Source organism: Ruditapes philippinarum, unplaced genomic scaffold (genome assembly GCF_026571515.1).
Source record: "Ruditapes philippinarum isolate M1 unplaced genomic scaffold, ASM2657151v2 ctg5901_1_1_1_1, whole genome shotgun sequence".
In the NCBI taxonomy this organism is placed as follows: Eukaryota; Metazoa; Mollusca; class Bivalvia; order Venerida; family Veneridae; genus Ruditapes; species Ruditapes philippinarum.
Window position 1 is genome coordinate 146005 of NW_026865168.1, and position 19067 is coordinate 165071.

A 19067-nucleotide genomic window follows, 5' to 3' on the forward strand; every position below is an offset into this window, starting at 1 on the left:
CAAATATACACAGAACTAAATTGATTATCGTATTGTTTTGCTATTTTAGCCCAATTTGAGTGATAAGCGTTGCGACTCTCATTTGTCAAAATTGGAATAACTTATCTGGAAAAACGGAGTGAGTGAATGTGCTGAACTTTTTACACAAAGTTATTGGTCTAGACCTACATCAAATGGAGCATAAACCTCGAAAAATTTCCAGTTACGTCAGATCAACGTTGAGTCCCTTTAAGGGTAAACTCTGTTGTATGAGGGTTCCATTAGGTAAATTAAATACTTGTATAAATATTTCTATATTTCTATATCCATTCAATCCATTTTGTGAAAAATAAAGTATTCATATTTGACATATTTATGATAAAATGTAAACGTTAAGTACTTACTGGGGGAGGGAGAAGATGACGAGTTTAGTTTTATTATACTTTATTCAAGAACGCATCATACACATATTTTGCGTGCGCTTTGTAAAAACAAATAGCATAAAACTTTAAGGCCATAAATCATTTCAAGAACCGTATAAAAAGTAAATTTTACATAATATTAACTCTTCATTTATTACGTTTGTAACATAAGAAGCGATGAATAGCATACACTATCTCCCAGGCCTCTTTATAGTGGTTAACAAATAAACGTTTTTATTTCAACTACCACAGTTTGGGAGCAATATAACATCTTCACAATATACGTCAGTTTAGAACAAATGTACAATTCATTATAACTAGAAAACGTATTGATTAAATACACGGTTGCCTATCATGAGTGGCCAATATTTCATCATTTACCGTGATATGGATAACAGTCTAAAATCTGTATATTACAAAATAAAAAATCTTAAAAACTAGTAACAATACATTAAAGACGTTGTCTTCAAGCCACCTGCCCCTAATCGCCGTGGGTTCGAGTCTCAACAGGGACTTAAGATTCTTTCATGTGAAGAAGCCATCAAGCTAGCTTACGGAGCCTCGCTGGTACTACTCAGGTACCCTCTCGTGTCTGAAATAATGCACGGAAGTGCACTTGAGGTCTTCCTCCACCAGTTAAGCTGGAAAGTCGTCATATGATCTATACTGTGTCGGTGTGACGTTAAACCAACCCTATCAATCAATCAAACAGACAAACAACACATTGTCTTAAGTTTCGTATTCGTGCTTACCGTCTTAACATGAATATATTAAGTGCCAAAATCGCCGTCTTAACATAACAATGAGCCTACTACATTTTAATCATTTTGAGATAAAGCCTTCAACTGTATCAACGGTCCATGGTCCATTTGAACAAACAAATATATACTCGAAAGTGCAGGATTATTGGTAGAATTATACAAATGTTTTTTAAATTTATTTCAGATTTAAATTTGGAGCTAAATTTTGATAAATGTTTCTTACTATTATAGTGTGTTAACTGCTATATAACACTTTGTTCGGTTTTATAATAAGTAAAGAAAATTGCTGTCACGTGACATATTGCTGTATATTGATTGGCTGAACTTGACTGTAGTCAGTCTAAGTCTGTCTAAATGTGTCTCTTGACGTCTTATCTGTGATATGCAGACTTCATAACATTTGATCCTCTTTCAAAATGCCATTTTATTTTGTTCCGCCCCTTGTTTTCTCGTTTATGGCACACACATTTTTTTACTTAGGAACCATACGTCGCTTTTCATATTGTCACATTTAAGGTTCCATGATAACCGCCGTATGAACGCAGCTGTGGTTACTTGCATATTCCAGTACCGTTCATTAAGAAACTCACCAAACCGAAGCTGCAACATTTTCAATTTTGTCGTTTTACGCGCTATTTAGAGATTGTGCTTTTTATCTATTTTAGCGTTACAGTAGATACGATAGTCTAATGATATACATCCGCAGCATTTGATTGAAGAACATTTTACGGGGGCTCTGTTACATCGTATATAGCTTACATCGTAGCTTATATCTATTTATGGTAGTAGTAGTAGCAGCAGCAGTAGTAGTAGTAGTAGTAGTAGCAGTAGTGGTAGTAGTAGTAGCAGTAGTAGTAGCAGTAGCAGTAGTAGTAGTATTAGTAGTAGTAGTAGTAGTAGTAGTAGTAGCAGTAGCAGTAGCAGTAGCAGTAGCAGTAGCAGTAGCAGTAGCAGTAGCAGCAGCAGCAGCAGCAGCAGCAGCAGCAGCAGCAGCAGTAGTAGTAGTAGTAGTCATAAACTCACAACAATCGTAGTCGTTAAACAAATAGTTATTACTGTACTCTTGGTCTATAAGTCTTGGTACATGTTGTTGACCTTTAGGTTGTTGAAGAAGAATACACATAGTCGTAAGAGAGATAGAAGTCGTAGTTGAGGCCTTTAATTTGAAATCCTTGACTGCGTAGTCGTGGTATTTATCGTTAGTTTAGTTTTTGGCGTAGTCTGTAAAGACGTTTTTGTGATCGAGGTCATCGTCGCCGTAAATCATCGTAATCTACCTGACCATAGTAGTATGTATCGTAGTCGAAGAAACTTTATGTCGTTAAAATTAAGTGTCAAGTGTTTTCATTTTTTATATATTTTGTAAACTCTATATCAAATATCGAAATTAGAATGCTATTCTATGTATATTTGATTAAAGTTTCCAAAAATGTAAAGTTGTTATAATTGTATTTGAAATGTAGTTGTGGTGGCGTTTCCCAGTTACCGAATGCAGCGTTGAAATGGTCCGTTTAATCAGGAAACAGATTATTTTTCCTCTAATTTCCATCTTAACAGCGATTCATATTAAGAAACAAAAACGTTTCAAGTAGATATACGGTCTAGAAATAAAATAGCATTCTCGAAATTTGAAATCTTATGTAGAGTCTATAAAACATATATACAATGAAAACACTTGACACTTGATTTTAGCGATATGCACTAGCTCGGAATAGCGATAGGGCGATTTACCGTATACCTCCGAAAGAGGAAGATCTATCATTTACCAGGCGTGTTTATTAAAAATTGATAATATTTTTTCGTGGGATTTACACATTCTCAAAGTGGGTATTTCATGTTTATATATCACATTATTCTGAACTGTATATGTCTTTTGTGATATACGATATAGGTGCGAGAATTGAACAAAAACATTTATTATAACTGACGTAAACTTTTTACTATATAGCCTAATGTGACATAGAGTTATTTCGATTTATTATCCTCGGAAAAATAACACCCAGACAATAATTTTTTTGCAATATTCCCCGGGGGCGAGTGATCTGTATAAACTTAAGAAAGAGTCATGTTCTAGTTCTCTACCCTGACCACAATCAATGAGGAATTGCTGTCGGAGTTATAATGCATAGCGTTGAAAAATTACATTAAAATGTGAATATTGTACTTGGTTTAACAAGCTAGTAATATTTTATAATTTTTGTATAGAAAATAATTCCAAAGAACGAATGCAATACCTGTTTTGGCAATTATATTTTATAATTATGTTATTTTGCTTTACTATTTCATCTTCTCTGTTACACATCTACTGTTATTGGTTTTAATGATTAACATACATGATTGTCTGTTTGATACAGACCCCAAATAAATGAATAGTTGAAAAGAATAATGCAATATGTACTTTTGCAAAGTTAGTTTTTATAACAATTTTATTTAATATTTAACTTTGTTGTACGTTTTGACGTTTTGTATGTTATTACATTAACCTTGACGTTTTGTATGTTATTACATTAACCCCTTTGCTGATAACATAACTTGTCTTGTTATAAAATAACTTTGTCTGGTAATAACATGACTGGGTCTGGGTATAAAATGATATATTTTAAAATAATATTGTTTGTCTTTAAATGTCCAGTAATAGAATATGTTTGTATTATATCCGGCATGAGTAGGAACACGTGCAAAAGATCGCCATGTCCTGTATAACATGTGTAAATTATATAAAGCACGAGTATGAATTACCATGATGTACATTATATAAGGCAGGAGTAAGAGCACGTGTATATCATCAAAACTTAATGCATTGCATCAGACACGAGACACATTTTAAACATTGCTATGACTTTTATTATATAAGGCACGGATAGGAATACATGTAAAACATTGCCATGATATTCATTATATAAGGCATGGGAGCAGTAAAACATTACAAATGAATAAATAAATAAATAAACAATTACATGATAATGATCTGTTTATTAAGTCAAAACTGACACATTAAGAACAATAATAGCAGAGCATAGTGTTTGTATAAGTGACATTACACGTACAAAGGGACGGGAGAGGATAAGCTTCACATTTATGAGGATACGGCTCCAAAATGTAAACATTTACGTGTAAGTGGTGCATTCCGGTGCCATTTTTGATACATTAAACACTCATTTTGTTCTATAAGAACATTAAACATAAGACATGAAAGAACAGCAAGACACTCAATTCTTTTCTATAGGAAACATTAAACATGGGAATCATTCAAACACGTTGTTAATACGAGTTAATTTGTGAATTCTAGGGGCGCCCACCCTAATTCCGCGCCCCACCCTGAATTTGTACCCTCACTCTGAAACCGCGCTCAGTTTGGTAATTAATACATACAATATATACTAAAAAATTCATAAATGAATTTTTTACATCTTTTTCAAAATTTCTAATATTGAAACACAAGAACAAAAAAAAATACAACCAAAAAACAAAAACAAACTAACTTAAAAATTATAAAAAACATTGAAAACAACAACAACAAAAAACAACATGTACCATTGGTCACTTTAACTTGAAAATCTCTTTGAATAAATATATTAGCAATCTGTACTAACACGTGTAAGTTAAGAAAAGTGTCTGTTTACAGTTATCACACAAAGTAAGAAAAAAGCAACATTTCTATTTCCATTCACTAACGTTGCACGACATATCCAGCAACATTTTGTTTCTTATTTTAATGTTTTTTGCCACCCCATGTTTCTCTAGCCGGGCCCGCTGATAAGTACGCCTGACTTGAATTCATATCACCCACAGACACAGTCCTGTTTCCAAATATAAACAAGTTGTATGTAAATTAAAACGATCATGTTCATTATTAATTATTGATCAATATGTTTTGTTGCTAAATAAAGCACAGAAAGCAGCTCTTATTCTTATTCATGAATTTTTATTTTTGCTTGAAAATTTAGTACTCAGTAGCGATAAACAAACGAACAGAACTAATCTAAGCCGAATGAATATAAGAGACGGGCAACAAAACTAATAACACATATTTCCTTAGTCTTGAAAAAGATAATTTAAGAATTAAAATTAAAGAAAATACATAGAAAAGACATATTCCGGTGAATACAACAATAAATTAATAAGAAATACTCGTAGCTATGAAAGCAAGAAAACAAAATTTTCTGAAAATTGTTTCCCTCGGTTTTTTAAGTATATGAAGTTGGCACAAAGATTCAAGTTAAACATGTAGCTCGACATTCGATTTATCACTGTTGAGAGGGAAAGGGGAAAGCGGGCCCCCAAATTCACCCGACATTCGTTTTTACCCACTTTTAAAGAGGGGAAATTTTTGAAGATGAAAAAGTTTTTTTTAGGGTTGGGGCGGGAAAATGTCCATTTGGGTCAATTTTTCCAGCATACCCCATACTCAAAATACTTTTTTCTTTTTTGTTAGTGTCCGTCTAGAAATTAACGGGCCCTCGACCTTTAGCAAAACTTTCAGATTGAAAATCTTTTTTTTTTTCTCCTTTGTTTTAAGCGGGGTATGTTAGTGGTAGACCTTTAACAAAAAATTTCCCAGCAACGACTTTCCCTTTTGAAATTTTATTGAGTGGGTTTTCCTTTTTGGGAAAAAATAAAATATTCCTATCTAAATTTATATTAAAAAGTTTTTTAAAAACAAATTTTTTAACTTACCCCCGATTCTTCGTTAGTTTGTTACATCGTACATACACCACGGCAACGGTTGCTATGATACCGACAAAGACTGAACCAACTATGATGCCGATAAGTGCAGAAGAAGATAAACCGATGTCGTCATCATTACAGGAAACTAAAGTTTGTTCAAACTTTTTAAAAAAATCTCATAAAATCAAATAAATTTTGTTAAAACTATTTATTTTAAATCTCATAGAATTAAAAGGAAACAACAGAAATACCACAGGTAGAAACTTGTCATAATTTTGAATACAGACTTGTTGAATCAGTTAAAGCAGCACGCCCCCTGATTAATGCTTATTTTCATAAAAAAGAAAACTAACTTAAATGTATATTATTGATTAGGAACCAAAATGAATCATTTTACACATTAACAATGGCACTTACAACCCACGTTTATTACAAAAGGAGATCAAAATATGCAAAAAAAAACAAAACAACCTTACTGCGTTAGTAATATAGTTACACATAATGAAAAATTCACTTTTAATCACTCATGAAACGTAAATTATTACTTGAATCTTGGATCTTTCTACTTTGCCTAAAAGCTTAGTATATTTTTCTTTTCACAAGTTTGATTTATTGAAATAGTGTCACTCATCTGGAGGCATGCTGCTTTAAAACAACAAAAAACTTTATTCGAATGATTCGAATTAATCGAACAACATTCGCCACAACAGTCCGTAACTTTAAATGCCAAATGTAAGATAAAACTGGATATTTTACTGTCAATTTCAAGAAAAATGTAAATTAAAACACATCACACCTTTAGTCCACCTGTAGGGGTTTGTCTGGGAGTCGCACACAAAGCAATCCGATGAAGTTTGTAGGGTGCTATCTCCCGTAATACAAGATCCACCAATGTAACAAAAATTTTCCTACATGTATGAACAAAACCCAAAATAAAATGATAACTTACGCGTGTTTATCTTTTAAGTTTTTATAGAAAGAGAATCGATAAATATATCTTTGATAAAATACATAAGCAAGAAACTGGTTTCGTGATCTGACTCTTTGACGTTATATTTGACATTCCTTTCCCATATACATTCTATATTTGACAATAAGTCAATTCTTCGACTTTCGCGGAATTTGAGTAAGGCGATTTTGACTTATTGTGAATTCGTGCAGTCATAATCGTCAAGTTCAAAAATTTCAAAACGTTACTTATTGAAGTCGAAATAGTGAATTTATGAAGTTGAAATATGAATTTGTGAATTCCTTATGTTGAAAATGGGGAATTCCCACCGAAATAGAATTGTAAATTTGACGAAAGATAAAGAAAATTTTGGGTAACAATTAACGGTTTTTTGGGGATTTTAAAACTTAAAAATTTTAAACTAAAAGTCATATATGTTTTAAATTTAAATATTTAATCTGCTAGAAACAAATTACAAAAATAGTTTTTGCCCCGAATTTTCCTCCCTTCAAGTTTAAAGGGACTACAATCCCCCCACCCCCGGTTTTATGAGAAATTTCAAAACAGGGGAATCAAAAAACATATACGGATTGCTTTGTCCGAATTCTCCCCGCGTTACTTATAAAAAGTCAAACATAAGAAACAGAATTTTTGGGAACCCCCTTTAACTTTCGAACGCTGGTGAGGTACGCAGCACTCCCCGGTAAATATATCTTCATATTTGCCGACATTAGTAGACTTACCTACCTGTGTTTTTGTGCCATCGAATAACATCTAAAATATAAAACAAAAGACTTCACAAATTTCTAGATTAAACAAAACAGAGAAAGGAACAAACAAAAAACAAAGAACAAAAAGTGTAAATTGTGACGTTAGCAAATTAATCATCAGAAAAATGGTAAATCAGAAGCATGTGTGTCGGAATAAATAAATATAAATGAGTGAAGATTCAATACTGACTTTACTGAACGAGTTATTTTGATATAATGTATTGCGAAGAAAAAAAAACAAAAAACAAAAATCTAAACATGTTCTATATGACAAGTAACACAAGTAAAATGCATGTACCTCAAAAGTTGTTATTTCGTATTTGAAGCCATCAAATATGTTATCAGTTCGTATAACAAAACAATCACATTCATTCCCATCAGCTGTATCACATAAACCACCGTCATTTATGTCATAGATAATTGGTGGAATTCTTAAATCTATACTACAGTCAGGTCCACGAAAAACATCTTCACAACTGCACAATCCTGGATTAGTACGAATATTTATTATTTTTATTTGTAATTAAGTTTAATAGACTAATCTTGAAATCATTAGAATAAATAATCTACTAATCTTATAAATGACATTATATTAATAATAATTAATTCAAATCAAGATTTAAGAACAAAAAAAAACAGAAACAACAACAAACAAAAACAAACAAACATTGACCTGCATCGGAGCATACTCCATGTCCACTACAGTTATTTGTACATGTTTGTGACAGGAATGCTTTTACTGTTTCAGAATTGTTAGCAGCAAAATCAGGACTTAGACTGATCACTGTTGATGCTATACTATTGAGAGCATCGACATGTGCTGACGCCCATACTGTACTGTTACCATGCTATAATGTTAAATAAGTAACTGAGTTATGAAGAACATCGGCATGGGCTGACGCCCGTACTGTACTGTTACCATGCTGTAATGTTAAATATGTAATAAAGTTATGTAGAACATCGGCATGGGCTGACGCCCATACTGTACTGTTACCATACTTAAATGTTAAATAAGTAATTAAGTTATGTAGACATCGACATGTACTGACGCCCATACTGTATTGTTACCATACTTAAATGTTAAATAAGTAATTAAGTTATGTAGACATCGACATGTACTGACGCCCATACTGTACTGTTACCATGCTCTTTGTTTGTTTGTTTGTGTCATTTTACGCCTTTCAGTATTTCAGTCATATAGGCGGGTAGTTTTAACCCTCGTCCTGGAGATTTCACCAGTAATTGACTACCTTCCCCCGCGCTAAAAATACCAAAAACATCTCCCGGGGGGTCGAACCCACGCCAGAGAGGGAAAGGAAATTGAATCATCCCACTCTTAAAACCCCTCGAAACCCCGGGCGGTGCTTTCCCTGCTCTAATGTCAAATAATTATTAAACATGTAGAAATCAAATATGGGCTGAAAGCCCCAAAATATATTTACAAATTTTAAAAATGCCCCTTTAATAAAAAAAGAGAAACCTTTTTTCCAAATATTTAATTGAACCCCTGGGAAAAATGTTGCCCCGGGGGTATCAGGGGTGAACTTGGAACTGTTTGGGAAATGTCAACAAAAGTTTAAATAATTTTTTTAATGTTTATATATAAAATTAAACTTTATTAAATAAAAGTAAACTTACAATAATGTCATACACGCATTGGTCAAATACAATGTTTGTGTCTTCATCTCCAAGCTGGTCCGAGAATTCTTTGACGGATGGGGCTTCAGTTATAGAGGTGTTACACAATTCACGAGCTTCATCGTCCGAAATGTCGCCCCCTGTACTTCTCTATTTGATAAAATTTGGAAATTGGTATTAGATCTACATTTTTACGAGTACTTATATCAATGTAAGGAAACTTTTTTACATTTATAAAACTGTTATGACTTGATGATAAATATGTTTGATTAATTTCAATGTTTACTAATTCTGTGAAGATATTTTTTTCCGAATGAATCAGCTCTATAAAAATATAAGTTAATCTAAATTTATGCGTCGTTATTAATTATTTAACGTAAGTGAATGGCAGGAAAAACTGCACACAGGGCCAGCAAGCCTAAATGACTAAATATTTATGTATGAAAAAAATAAAATAAAGAATAAATAAATAAGTAAATGAACCCAAAGGCTTATTGTTTAAACGTTCATGCAGTATAAAAAGATAATACATCATCAGTTATTTAGTAATTACCTCATTATGCATATATGTTTATTGTTATCATATAAACTTACAATTTTAGCATTGAATTTACATTAACATGTTTCTTAGAAACTTACCTTTTCTCTCATGTTATTAATAATTGACTTTATTTCTTTTCCAATTCTTGTGACGACATCCCGCCGTTTTCTCTTCTCTCCGCCAAACTGACATTTATTCTTAGATATCGAGTTACCGTTCGAACAAGCTTCATCCATGGATGCTCCGTTGTTAACATTCCATTTCTCTAAGACACGGTTGTCATTATGTAAGAAGTTTTCCTCATCCAGTAATCTATTTTATAAAGTGATACTTCAGACAATTCATACTAATATTTCGAATATAAATCAATGTAGAATAGATATATAAATAAATGTAGGATAAATATATAAACTAATGTAGAATAGGTAGAATAGGTACCGGTATATACAATCATGTAGAATAGATATATAAATTAACATAGAAATATAATTTAATGTAAATAGATATATAAATTAATGTAAAATAGATATATACATGTATGTAAAAAAAATGAAGCAAAAATATTCAGAACCAAATTACATCTTTCAATGAAGAATAAACTTGTAAAAACATTACTCTTTTCAACTTGAAGAATAAATTATTACTGTATACCTCCAACTTTTTATAAAGTCAGTATAACCATTTTAATAGTCATGTGATGGGGACGATTGGGAGCCATTTCTGTGCCTAAAAGTCATTATTTCTATCTCCATCAAAATATCCACAGAGTCCGTCAGTGTTGTGAAAATCTTTGGCAGATAAGTAAATATCAATATCCATCGTCCGTCCCCAGGAGTGAAGATTTTACAATGATCACAGTTCCTATTGGTGTTATTACCTACCAAACATACACTGAGCTCATTCACATCACAAAATACAAGAACCGTTCATACACAAAGCTCAATAACACAATTAATAAAACATAGATTTCATTGTAACACAAAAACAAACGTTACACTCAATTGCATTTTCAATAAATTTACAAACATTAAGCTCAAATTACACAATATTTATGATGCAAAAGAAAACAATTTGACTTAACTTGAATTGTGTCAGCCAAAATTATGTATGCAACAAAACATAATAGTATTTGAAGCCCCTAAATGCTTCAGCAGCACATGAAGAAAAGAAACCTAAACCTTGTAACGATAATCATGGATCCGCTGAACATCAATTATTCCTCCATCATTACACTGTAAAAAGTCTAATATCGTGTAGTTGCCACATCTGTTAATTACAAAGACATCGGCCCCTGACCTGATGGCTACACCACAAGCACACACTGCTCCGCCATTATTATTACAGTATCTGGCATACTCATGAACCTTTAATGTTAATAAGAATTAACTATCATATTATACAGTTCTACGTACAGATTGTTGTTTAGCTGTGTTGCCAAAAAGGAAAAGTTTTGTGTAAAGCGACATTTATCTTGTACTGAATGTAAGAGCCGACCATTCCTCTTTATGATAAGATAATTACAACATTCATAGCTATTAATCTCTTTCAAATTCAAATTGACAATAAGAGTTGAGCTCAATTATTACTTTTCAAAGAAAGAACACATTAGTTCAAACATTTAGTATTATTTTATGTATGAGCAATGTATCTCCCCTCACGACGCAGAAGCGATATTTCGACCAAGAACAACAAGTACCACAGAATCTAACTTTAGCTGTTGAAATATTTTGACTAGGTGCATGTGGCCGCGTGTCAACGGTTACTATATTGTATTATCAGATAATAATGTTACATAGTAAAAATCTATTAAAATTTGGTCATATTAACCATGGCAAAGGTGTTATAAACGCATTTAAAATTACACTCTCCTTTGAGTTATTACAAATAATCAAATTTTAAAAATATTTTTGTAAAGTTTTCAACATAGTTTCTGCTCATGCAATGTTTAATTATGTTAAGCCTGTATTCCAGCAATTTAAAAATAAAAATGTGCACCAGACATATTGATGATATAAAATAACTATTGTCAAATGAAAAGCGTCGTTATAAAATTATACTTTTAGTCTAATTTCACGGTTTCGAATCAAAGTAAATTCAGTTTGAATTCGTATGGGCACGAATGTTTAAATAATAGAACTATACCTTATATATATCAATAAAATCCTACCTCTGTCTGATATTCTTTGTTTCTATAAAACATGTGATCACCGACCAATTGTTGCCCGAAATACCTATACAAACATACAAAGTACAACATAGATATCTATACAAAAATACAAAATACATCCTAAGTCTGGTGTTTATTTAGATATATTCAAAGTTTAAAAAGTTTATCCAATGTATAATTATAAAATCTATGTCTACACATTCACATATTCTTATCAATTATAAGTTTGCTTGTTTATAATGTAACAAAGTCATGTCACGTTTTTATTAACATTCAACATCGGCTTGAACAGAATCCAACATTTAACATGAAATGGTAAAATGTTAATTCCGGAAATATCCGCAGATGTGTTCATACAGCGGTTAACATGGACTATTCAATGTGATAAGTTAGTGCCATTGCATGAAGAGCAGCGTATTATTCGTAGTTAAAGGAATGACGGGACTAAATGAAATGGAATTTTGAAAAGGGGGATCAGACCAGACGTTATCAAGCATGCATATTACAGACAAGACGTCAAAAGACAAATTAAAAAAGCAGGCAAAATATCCTGAAGATGATTAAGCACGATTCAAATTAGAAGTAGCTGGAAAGCACCAAACTTAGGTGAAACACAAATAGGAAATAACTAAAAAATCCCTCAGACATAATAATTAAAATTTCGTTGTTGAATTATCTTCAAAGGATGGGAAAATTATACCGATTCTTAGATTGTATTCAAGGGGAAACATTTAACGACTTTTTAAATACCAGGTCTTAGGACATAAAGCCAAGTTTAGGACTTATTTAAGACCGCTGCAATTAACTGTTTTATCTTCGCTAAAATACAAATGTACTTACTGTAGGTTATAATAAATGCATATTTCTGAACAATGTTAAGAAACACAATGACAGATCATTTTATTTTCAATGTGAAATTAAAGCAATCATGAAATAGGAGTCATAAGTTAGGACATTTTCTTTGAAACGTAAAATTGTCTCAGTTTTGGTCTTTTGGTGATTTCAGACTCAGAACTTTCTAGGAAAAACACACCCCTGTTACCTCACCTCTTACTATTATATATGATATAGTTACACTAACCTTCCGTCCGCGGTTCGCACGTGCGGATCAGCATGCGAGTAGCATCGTTTGTATCTATGCAATGCCGAGTGTGTCACCTCAACCTTTATATTAAATCAAATATTGTTTATCTAAACTTTCGAGGAAAGATAGATGTTTTACGGTTTTATAAGAAAAAAATAACATTACATTCTTACAAAAAACAGCAAAAACAATTAATACAAAAAACCAACCAAAGACCATTACATCCCGACTTTTGTTTAATGCATTAAATATCTATAATAGAAGCGCGAAGTGTTGTGTACTTTAATACTTTATAAAACATTGTAACATGCTAAAACCATTAAAACGTTAATAACTTCTTTCAAAGTATTCGACATTAAGATAATACAATCTTTATAATCGAATTGACTTGTTCTTACCGCAACAGTTCCAATACGGCTGAAATATTTAAAGATATACAATATTTACATACTATTGAAGCTATAACACAAAATATTTGATAGGGATGATGTAATTTTTAAAATTTAATAATAGGTGCTTCGTTTTTCTTTTAATTAATTATTAAAAATAAACTGCTGAGTAACCCAAGCACGAATCGTTGTTAATGGCATTGCTCTACACCTAAAGTTTTCCAAATACATTGTATTTATTAATCATTTGCCGGTAAAAAACCTCATTGTAAACTTTTTACAAAAACCTCCATGTACAATTTTATATTACCTTGGTTTTCTTCAAATTAGGTCAATACAGACTTTGTAACAAGCACATCGATGTATGAGAAAATCAATTATAGTTTACCTCTTTATTTACCAACATCTAACTTTGTTACATACACTTCTATGTATACGCCAACAAATTTTTCTTACCTCAGTAATAGCAATTTACATTGGTTTTGTATAAAGCGCCTCAATGTATAGCTCGGCCAATAAAATCTTACCTCAGTATTTACTACTTCTGTCAGTTCAGACTTAGTTACAAGCAACTCCATGTCAAAGTTCAGTTTGTCATCATAGTCATGATCTATTGTAGTTAATCTAAATCTCATACTTGATGCTAGAGTTCCAAACATCACCTACCATCAAAGTCTAAATAATGTAGAAATAGACTCATGTTTAATACAGAAAAGTAAAAACATACTACTCATCAAAGTTTGATAAGGACCACTTTTGTAGTCTGTTATTATTATTGATTAAATTTCCACATTGAACAGTTTATGATATATTATGGGGTCTTTTTATATAACCAATGAATTAGTCATCTAAACTTATTAATTGAACTTCAAACATGAGTGTAAAATGATCATAGCGGAAAAACTTTGAAAATTCGTAAACTGCTTGAACTTTGTAAAAGTAGTTTTTTTTTCTAAAGTCTACATGGAATAAGTTCAAAAATATTGTATAGTGTTCACATATCAGTATTTCCCTCGCTATAATATAATGGGTATAACACATACTCTTTATTGTGGTTTAAACCCCTGTGACACTAAGGCGGCGTTCTCACGGCGTCAAAAGACAATTCAGAATGCCCGAGATGAGCTCAGAAAAGATCGCAAACATCACCACAGCATCGCCACAGCATCGCCACAGCATCGTAGTGGATTCGCAGAGAACTCCGACCAACGGCGCGCATTTTGAGCATGCTCAAAACAAACGCTGTCACTCGACGTTCTGATAAAAGCGCAGTGGGATCGCAGTTAGGATACAGTCATAAACTCTGTAGCATCTACTACAACGCACAGGAGCGCCATGAAAGCGCAAAAGGAATGCCGAATGAACGGGGTGGTTATCCACGGCGCTTGTACGAAGATTGTGCGGCGTCTCCACCGCACTTATACTGTGTGCGCACGGCGCTTTGAAGGAGCTACGATTTCAGCGCAGTTTGAGTGCCGAAAGGGTGCCGTAAAAGCGCAGTGGAAGAGCAAAGAACACAGTAGAAGTGCAATCCGAATGGAAAGAAATCGCCAATTGAAACGCCGTAGAAGCTCTGTAACATCGCCATGACCGCCGTTAAAACGCCGTGAAGTCATAAAAAATATCACATTTTTCTTGCGATCTCGCAGCGCGTTATTAGAATTAACACCCACATGCAAACGCAGTGAAAGAGCAGTCTATTGTGACAGGGCCTTTACATTAAAACCATTATCATGACATCATCATATATTTCATTGGCGAGGCTGCCCTCAATAAAATTTTGCAAAAGAAATAAATATCATATAATTCATCATTAACAAAGATTTACTTTAACATGATGATCGACAAATCGTAAAAATCAAGAAGTTAATAATTCATTTATAACCTGCTAAGAATTATGTACACCTACCGTCAAGTAGATATGTGTAATGTTATTGTAACGAACCTTTATTGTGTGAGAAGATGTACGGTTATTATCAGCGTTCATCACGTGTATTCCAGCCTTGCATGCATCAATTTCACGGTTTATGTCTAAAAGTGTAAGCGTTTCCTCGCACACTTCTTCTCCTGTATTGGTATATGTACAACCTAAAGGAACTGTCTGTTCAACTACAATGATAGCATATCCATTCTTCGGCAGTCTTCTGGATGTGTCTGAAATCTGTACCGATCACATGCATATGAAAATCCACTTACTGTTTATTGTATCATAATTAAGAGCCATTTCTGTTGAAAATGTGTCGGAGTTAAATCGTTACATATACATGCAAAGTGCCTTAACTGGAGTACGTCTATTATATTAATTTGTTGCTGTAATTTGACAGCGGTTTCTGCGCAATTAGCAATGTCGTCCGCAAACATAAGACAGTTAATGTCATGTATGTCGTTAGTTATAAAAATTCCTGTTCCACACGAGAGACGCAGTAACTCTGCTAATTCATTAATAAAAAGTATGAATAAAGTTGTGCTGCTTACGTCTCCCTGTTTTGTTCCAACATTACAGGGGAAGTAATCAGTAGATAAATAACAGCAATTGTTATCATTAAAATTTGGTCTATTTTTAGCATGATTACAGTCGAGTTTAACCAGTATACATAGTCTTGAGCACGCGTAAAAATTTGCCGCGGAGACCTCTACGATATAATATTTCAAAAAGCTTCGCGTGATTTAATTTGTCGAATGCTTTCTTAAAATCAACATAAATACAATAGGCGGAATCATCGAACAAAATATCTCTAAAATACGAATACCATTCATTGGCTGAAATATTACACAGTGGACGTGAACGCTTAATAAGTGACCACATATCCTTGGGATTATTACTAATATTAATGAGTTGTTGTCTTTGGTCGCGCGTGTGTAAATGTCAGTATAATGGCTGAAAGTATATCGGACCGAGAACTTTTTTATCATACCTCGTATATATCACAATCTCATAAAACTTTATTAATTAAGTCCTTAAAATTATGACGGAAACGAATACGTGTCATACTTATTATGCCCACACTTCGAAGAAGAGGGGGTATATTGCTTTGCACTTGTCGGTCCGTCCCGTCCGTCGGTCCGTCGGTCCGTAGACCAAATGGTTTCCGAGTGATAACTAAAGAACCCTTAGGCCTAGGAACTTCAAACTTGGTATGGTGATTGGTCATGACCAGTAGATGACCCCTATTGATTTTGGGGTCAAGGGGTCAAAGGTCAAAGTCACATTGACCTTGTATGTTAAAACGGTTATGACCAGCAGACGACTCCTATTGATTTTGGGGTCAAGGGGTCAAAGGTCAAGGTCACATTGACCTTGTAGGTAAAAACGGCTTCCGATCAATAACTAAAGAACCCTCAGGCCTAGGAACTTCAAACTGGGTATGGTGATTGGTCATGACCAGCAGATGACCCCTATTGATTTTGGGGTAAAAGGGTCAAAGGTCAAGGTCACATTGACCTTGTAGGTAAAAACGGTTTCCGATCAATAACTAAAGAACGCTTAGGTCTAGGAACTTCAAACTTGGTATCATGATTGGTCATGACCAGCAGGTGACCCCTAATGATTTAGTGGTTAAGGGATCAAAGGTCAAGGTCACATTGACCTTGTAGGTAAAAACGGTTTCCGATCAATAACTAAAGAACCCTTAGGCCTAGAGACTTCAAACTTGGTAAGATGATTGATCATGACCAGCATATGACCCTTATTGATTTTGGGGTCAAAAGTCAAGGTCACATTGACCTTTTAGGCAAAAACGGTTTCCGATCAATAACTAAGAAAGGCTTAGGCCTAGGTACTTCAAACTTGGTATGATGATTGTTCATGACCAGCAGATGACCCCTAATTGATTTTGGGGTCTAAGGGGTCAAAGGTCAAGGTCACATTGACCTTGTAGGTAAAAACGGTTCCGATCAATAACTAAAAACCCTTAGGCCAGGAACTTCAAACTTGGTATGATGATTGGTCATGACCAGTAGATGACCCCTATTGATTTTGGGGTCAAGGGGTCAATGTCATAGTGAAACCTTGTACTTTATGACCGTTTCTGACCAATAACTCAACAACTCAAGTTGCCTTCGTTGATATTTTTATGTGCTTTTGGTATACACATTTGAAGGTCTTATGTAATATAACAACTTGGCTGTCATTAATGAGGCCTATGTGATTCATACAATTTATGTATATAATATATTATTTGGTAAGATTTTAATAACTTTAATTGCTGCACACAACCTATGGGGTCACAATAATTATTACCTTGTGATTAGTCATGACCAGTAGATACTAGATAACCCTTATTAATTGCTTATTCACTGGGTCAGAAGTCATGCATAATAACCTGATCACATGACAAATTGGCTGCCGATAGGGGGCATACATGTTTTACAAACATATCTTGTTCATTTAAAATTGGTAAACAAATTAAGCATTGAATGTTTATGTAAATTATAACGTTGATATATTACCTTCCAACCTGCGAAAAAAGTATTGCTCAATTTTTCATCTGTTGTCCCAGCTGCGATGACACCGCATTTCACCTGAAACGAAAGGTTTTATTCCAGACTTATGTGTACCCAAAATCGTCTAGAGTATAGTTGAGATAGATTTATGTGGAAGTGAAAGCAACAGCTTTTTGTGAACAGTAAAGTTTTCAAAATACAGTACAACTTCTGAAAAGCAACACCCTGTGGGTGACAAAGACTTTGATTGTTGTTGACTGGTGTTGCTGAAGAGAAGTAATATTTATTTTGAATTGCTACTTTGGAAGGAAATTACACTGCTGTTACAAAGAATTAGATGCTCTACAATATGCTGCTCTGCAATTGTAGCAATTAATACTTTAATGATTCAATGTATTCACCTCGTTTAATATACTCTTAATTAAGGTATAATTTATATATTCTTGTTGTTGTTTTTAATCATAACCCGGAGCACAGTACCACAACCTAACATTAAGCATGGAATGTCATAAAAGTTTGGACATTTAGATAAGGCAAGAGTTAAACGGCCCATTAATCGTATTTACGAACTTTAAGGAGCATTATATCAAATATGTATATTTATTATTTATGGCAGATTTATAAACGGTAATATTGAGCCCCTGATTTTATCTACCTCATATCCAAGTCGTAATTGATTTAAAGAATCTCCGCTTAATACAAGGTCATCCGGATTAGATGAAAATCCTGTCTCACGCCATAGTGTTCCATTGATATACCTTTTTGAAAGAAAGAGAAGTGAAGGCCATAATATCTTTTTTATGTATACATAGCATTTCGTTCATTTACATAATTCGAAAAGCCTTTGCTTTTTGTTTCAACTCTAAGAACGACATGAAATGTTGTTTATAGCAAATCAAATGGTAATCAACGTGTAAAGGACATGGGTGATGATGGATGAGAATGGTTGCCTGGGACCTGCCAAAAGGTGGAAGTTCGTCATTGATCACACGGGATACTACTTTGAAGGAATGTAGAGAGGCAGCAACCTTAGATTATTTAAATCTGAAATTATTTACAGATTGCATTGTATAATGAATGATCATGCCTTATGTCAATCAGTTTTATTCTAGTAATGTTGGATCATAATATTACATCCTAAATGTACATATGATAGAACTGGTTGTAGTCAAAGAGAAAATCGTACTGTACCCGAAGTCTGAAAATGATTGAGATGTACATTAGGAAATTCCCGAAGTATGAAAACACAATGGGTA

The 19067-nt window shown here is 33.3% G+C and overlaps 2 protein-coding genes and 1 long non-coding RNA gene across 4 annotated transcripts in view; all 3 read right to left on the reverse strand.

Annotated features, from left to right (window-relative positions):
• Positions 1-19067, reverse strand: part of LOC132728093 (uncharacterized) — a 35279-nt gene that overhangs the window by 14053 nt on the left and 2159 nt on the right. The window contains exons 4-7 of one of the 2 annotated variants that reach the window (XM_060713705.1): positions 18467-18569; positions 17818-17889; positions 15314-15529; positions 13902-14043 (exon numbers count right to left, since the gene is read on the reverse strand). In XM_060713705.1, the coding sequence (XP_060569688.1) occupies positions 13993-14043; positions 15314-15529; positions 17818-17889; positions 18467-18569 (442 nt within the window). In that variant the 3' untranslated portion in view covers positions 13902-13992. Of the gene's footprint in view, positions 1-13901; positions 14044-15313; positions 15530-17817; positions 17890-18466; positions 18570-19067 lie in introns of those variants that run through there. The other variant, XM_060713704.1, reaches the window with a different exon arrangement.
• On the reverse strand, positions 4121-7043 carry LOC132728109 (uncharacterized). The gene is made up of 3 exons (XR_009625436.1): positions 6627-7043; positions 5840-5975; positions 4121-4962 (listed from the first exon to the last, which is right to left on the reverse strand). It is a non-coding gene; the product is annotated as an uncharacterized LOC132728109 (long non-coding RNA).
• Positions 10398-13994, reverse strand: LOC132728095 (uncharacterized). The gene is made up of 6 exons (XM_060713706.1): positions 13896-13994; positions 13378-13395; positions 12977-13059; positions 11896-11959; positions 10907-11092; positions 10398-10605 (listed from the first exon to the last, which is right to left on the reverse strand). Exons 1-6 carry the CDS (start codon positions 13944-13946, stop codon positions 10537-10539), a joined length of 471 nt encoding a protein of 156 aa, XP_060569689.1. The 5' UTR covers positions 13947-13994; the 3' UTR covers positions 10398-10536.

Bases quoted from the DNA above. Each gene is read 5' to 3' on its own strand.
- LOC132728095 (XM_060713706.1), bottom strand. From the start codon at position 13,946: ATGGAGTTGCTTGTAACTAAGTCTGAACTGACAGAAGTAGTAAATACT. The intron at 11,960-12,976 runs GTTAGTGTAACT...ATGTTTGTATAG, and splicing joins GTGCGAACCGCGGACGGAAG to GTATTTCGGGCAACAATTGG. The intron at 10,606-10,906 runs GTTTAGGTTTCT...TATGTTTGGTAG, and splicing joins TCCATGATTATCGTTACAAG to GTAATAACACCAATAGGAAC.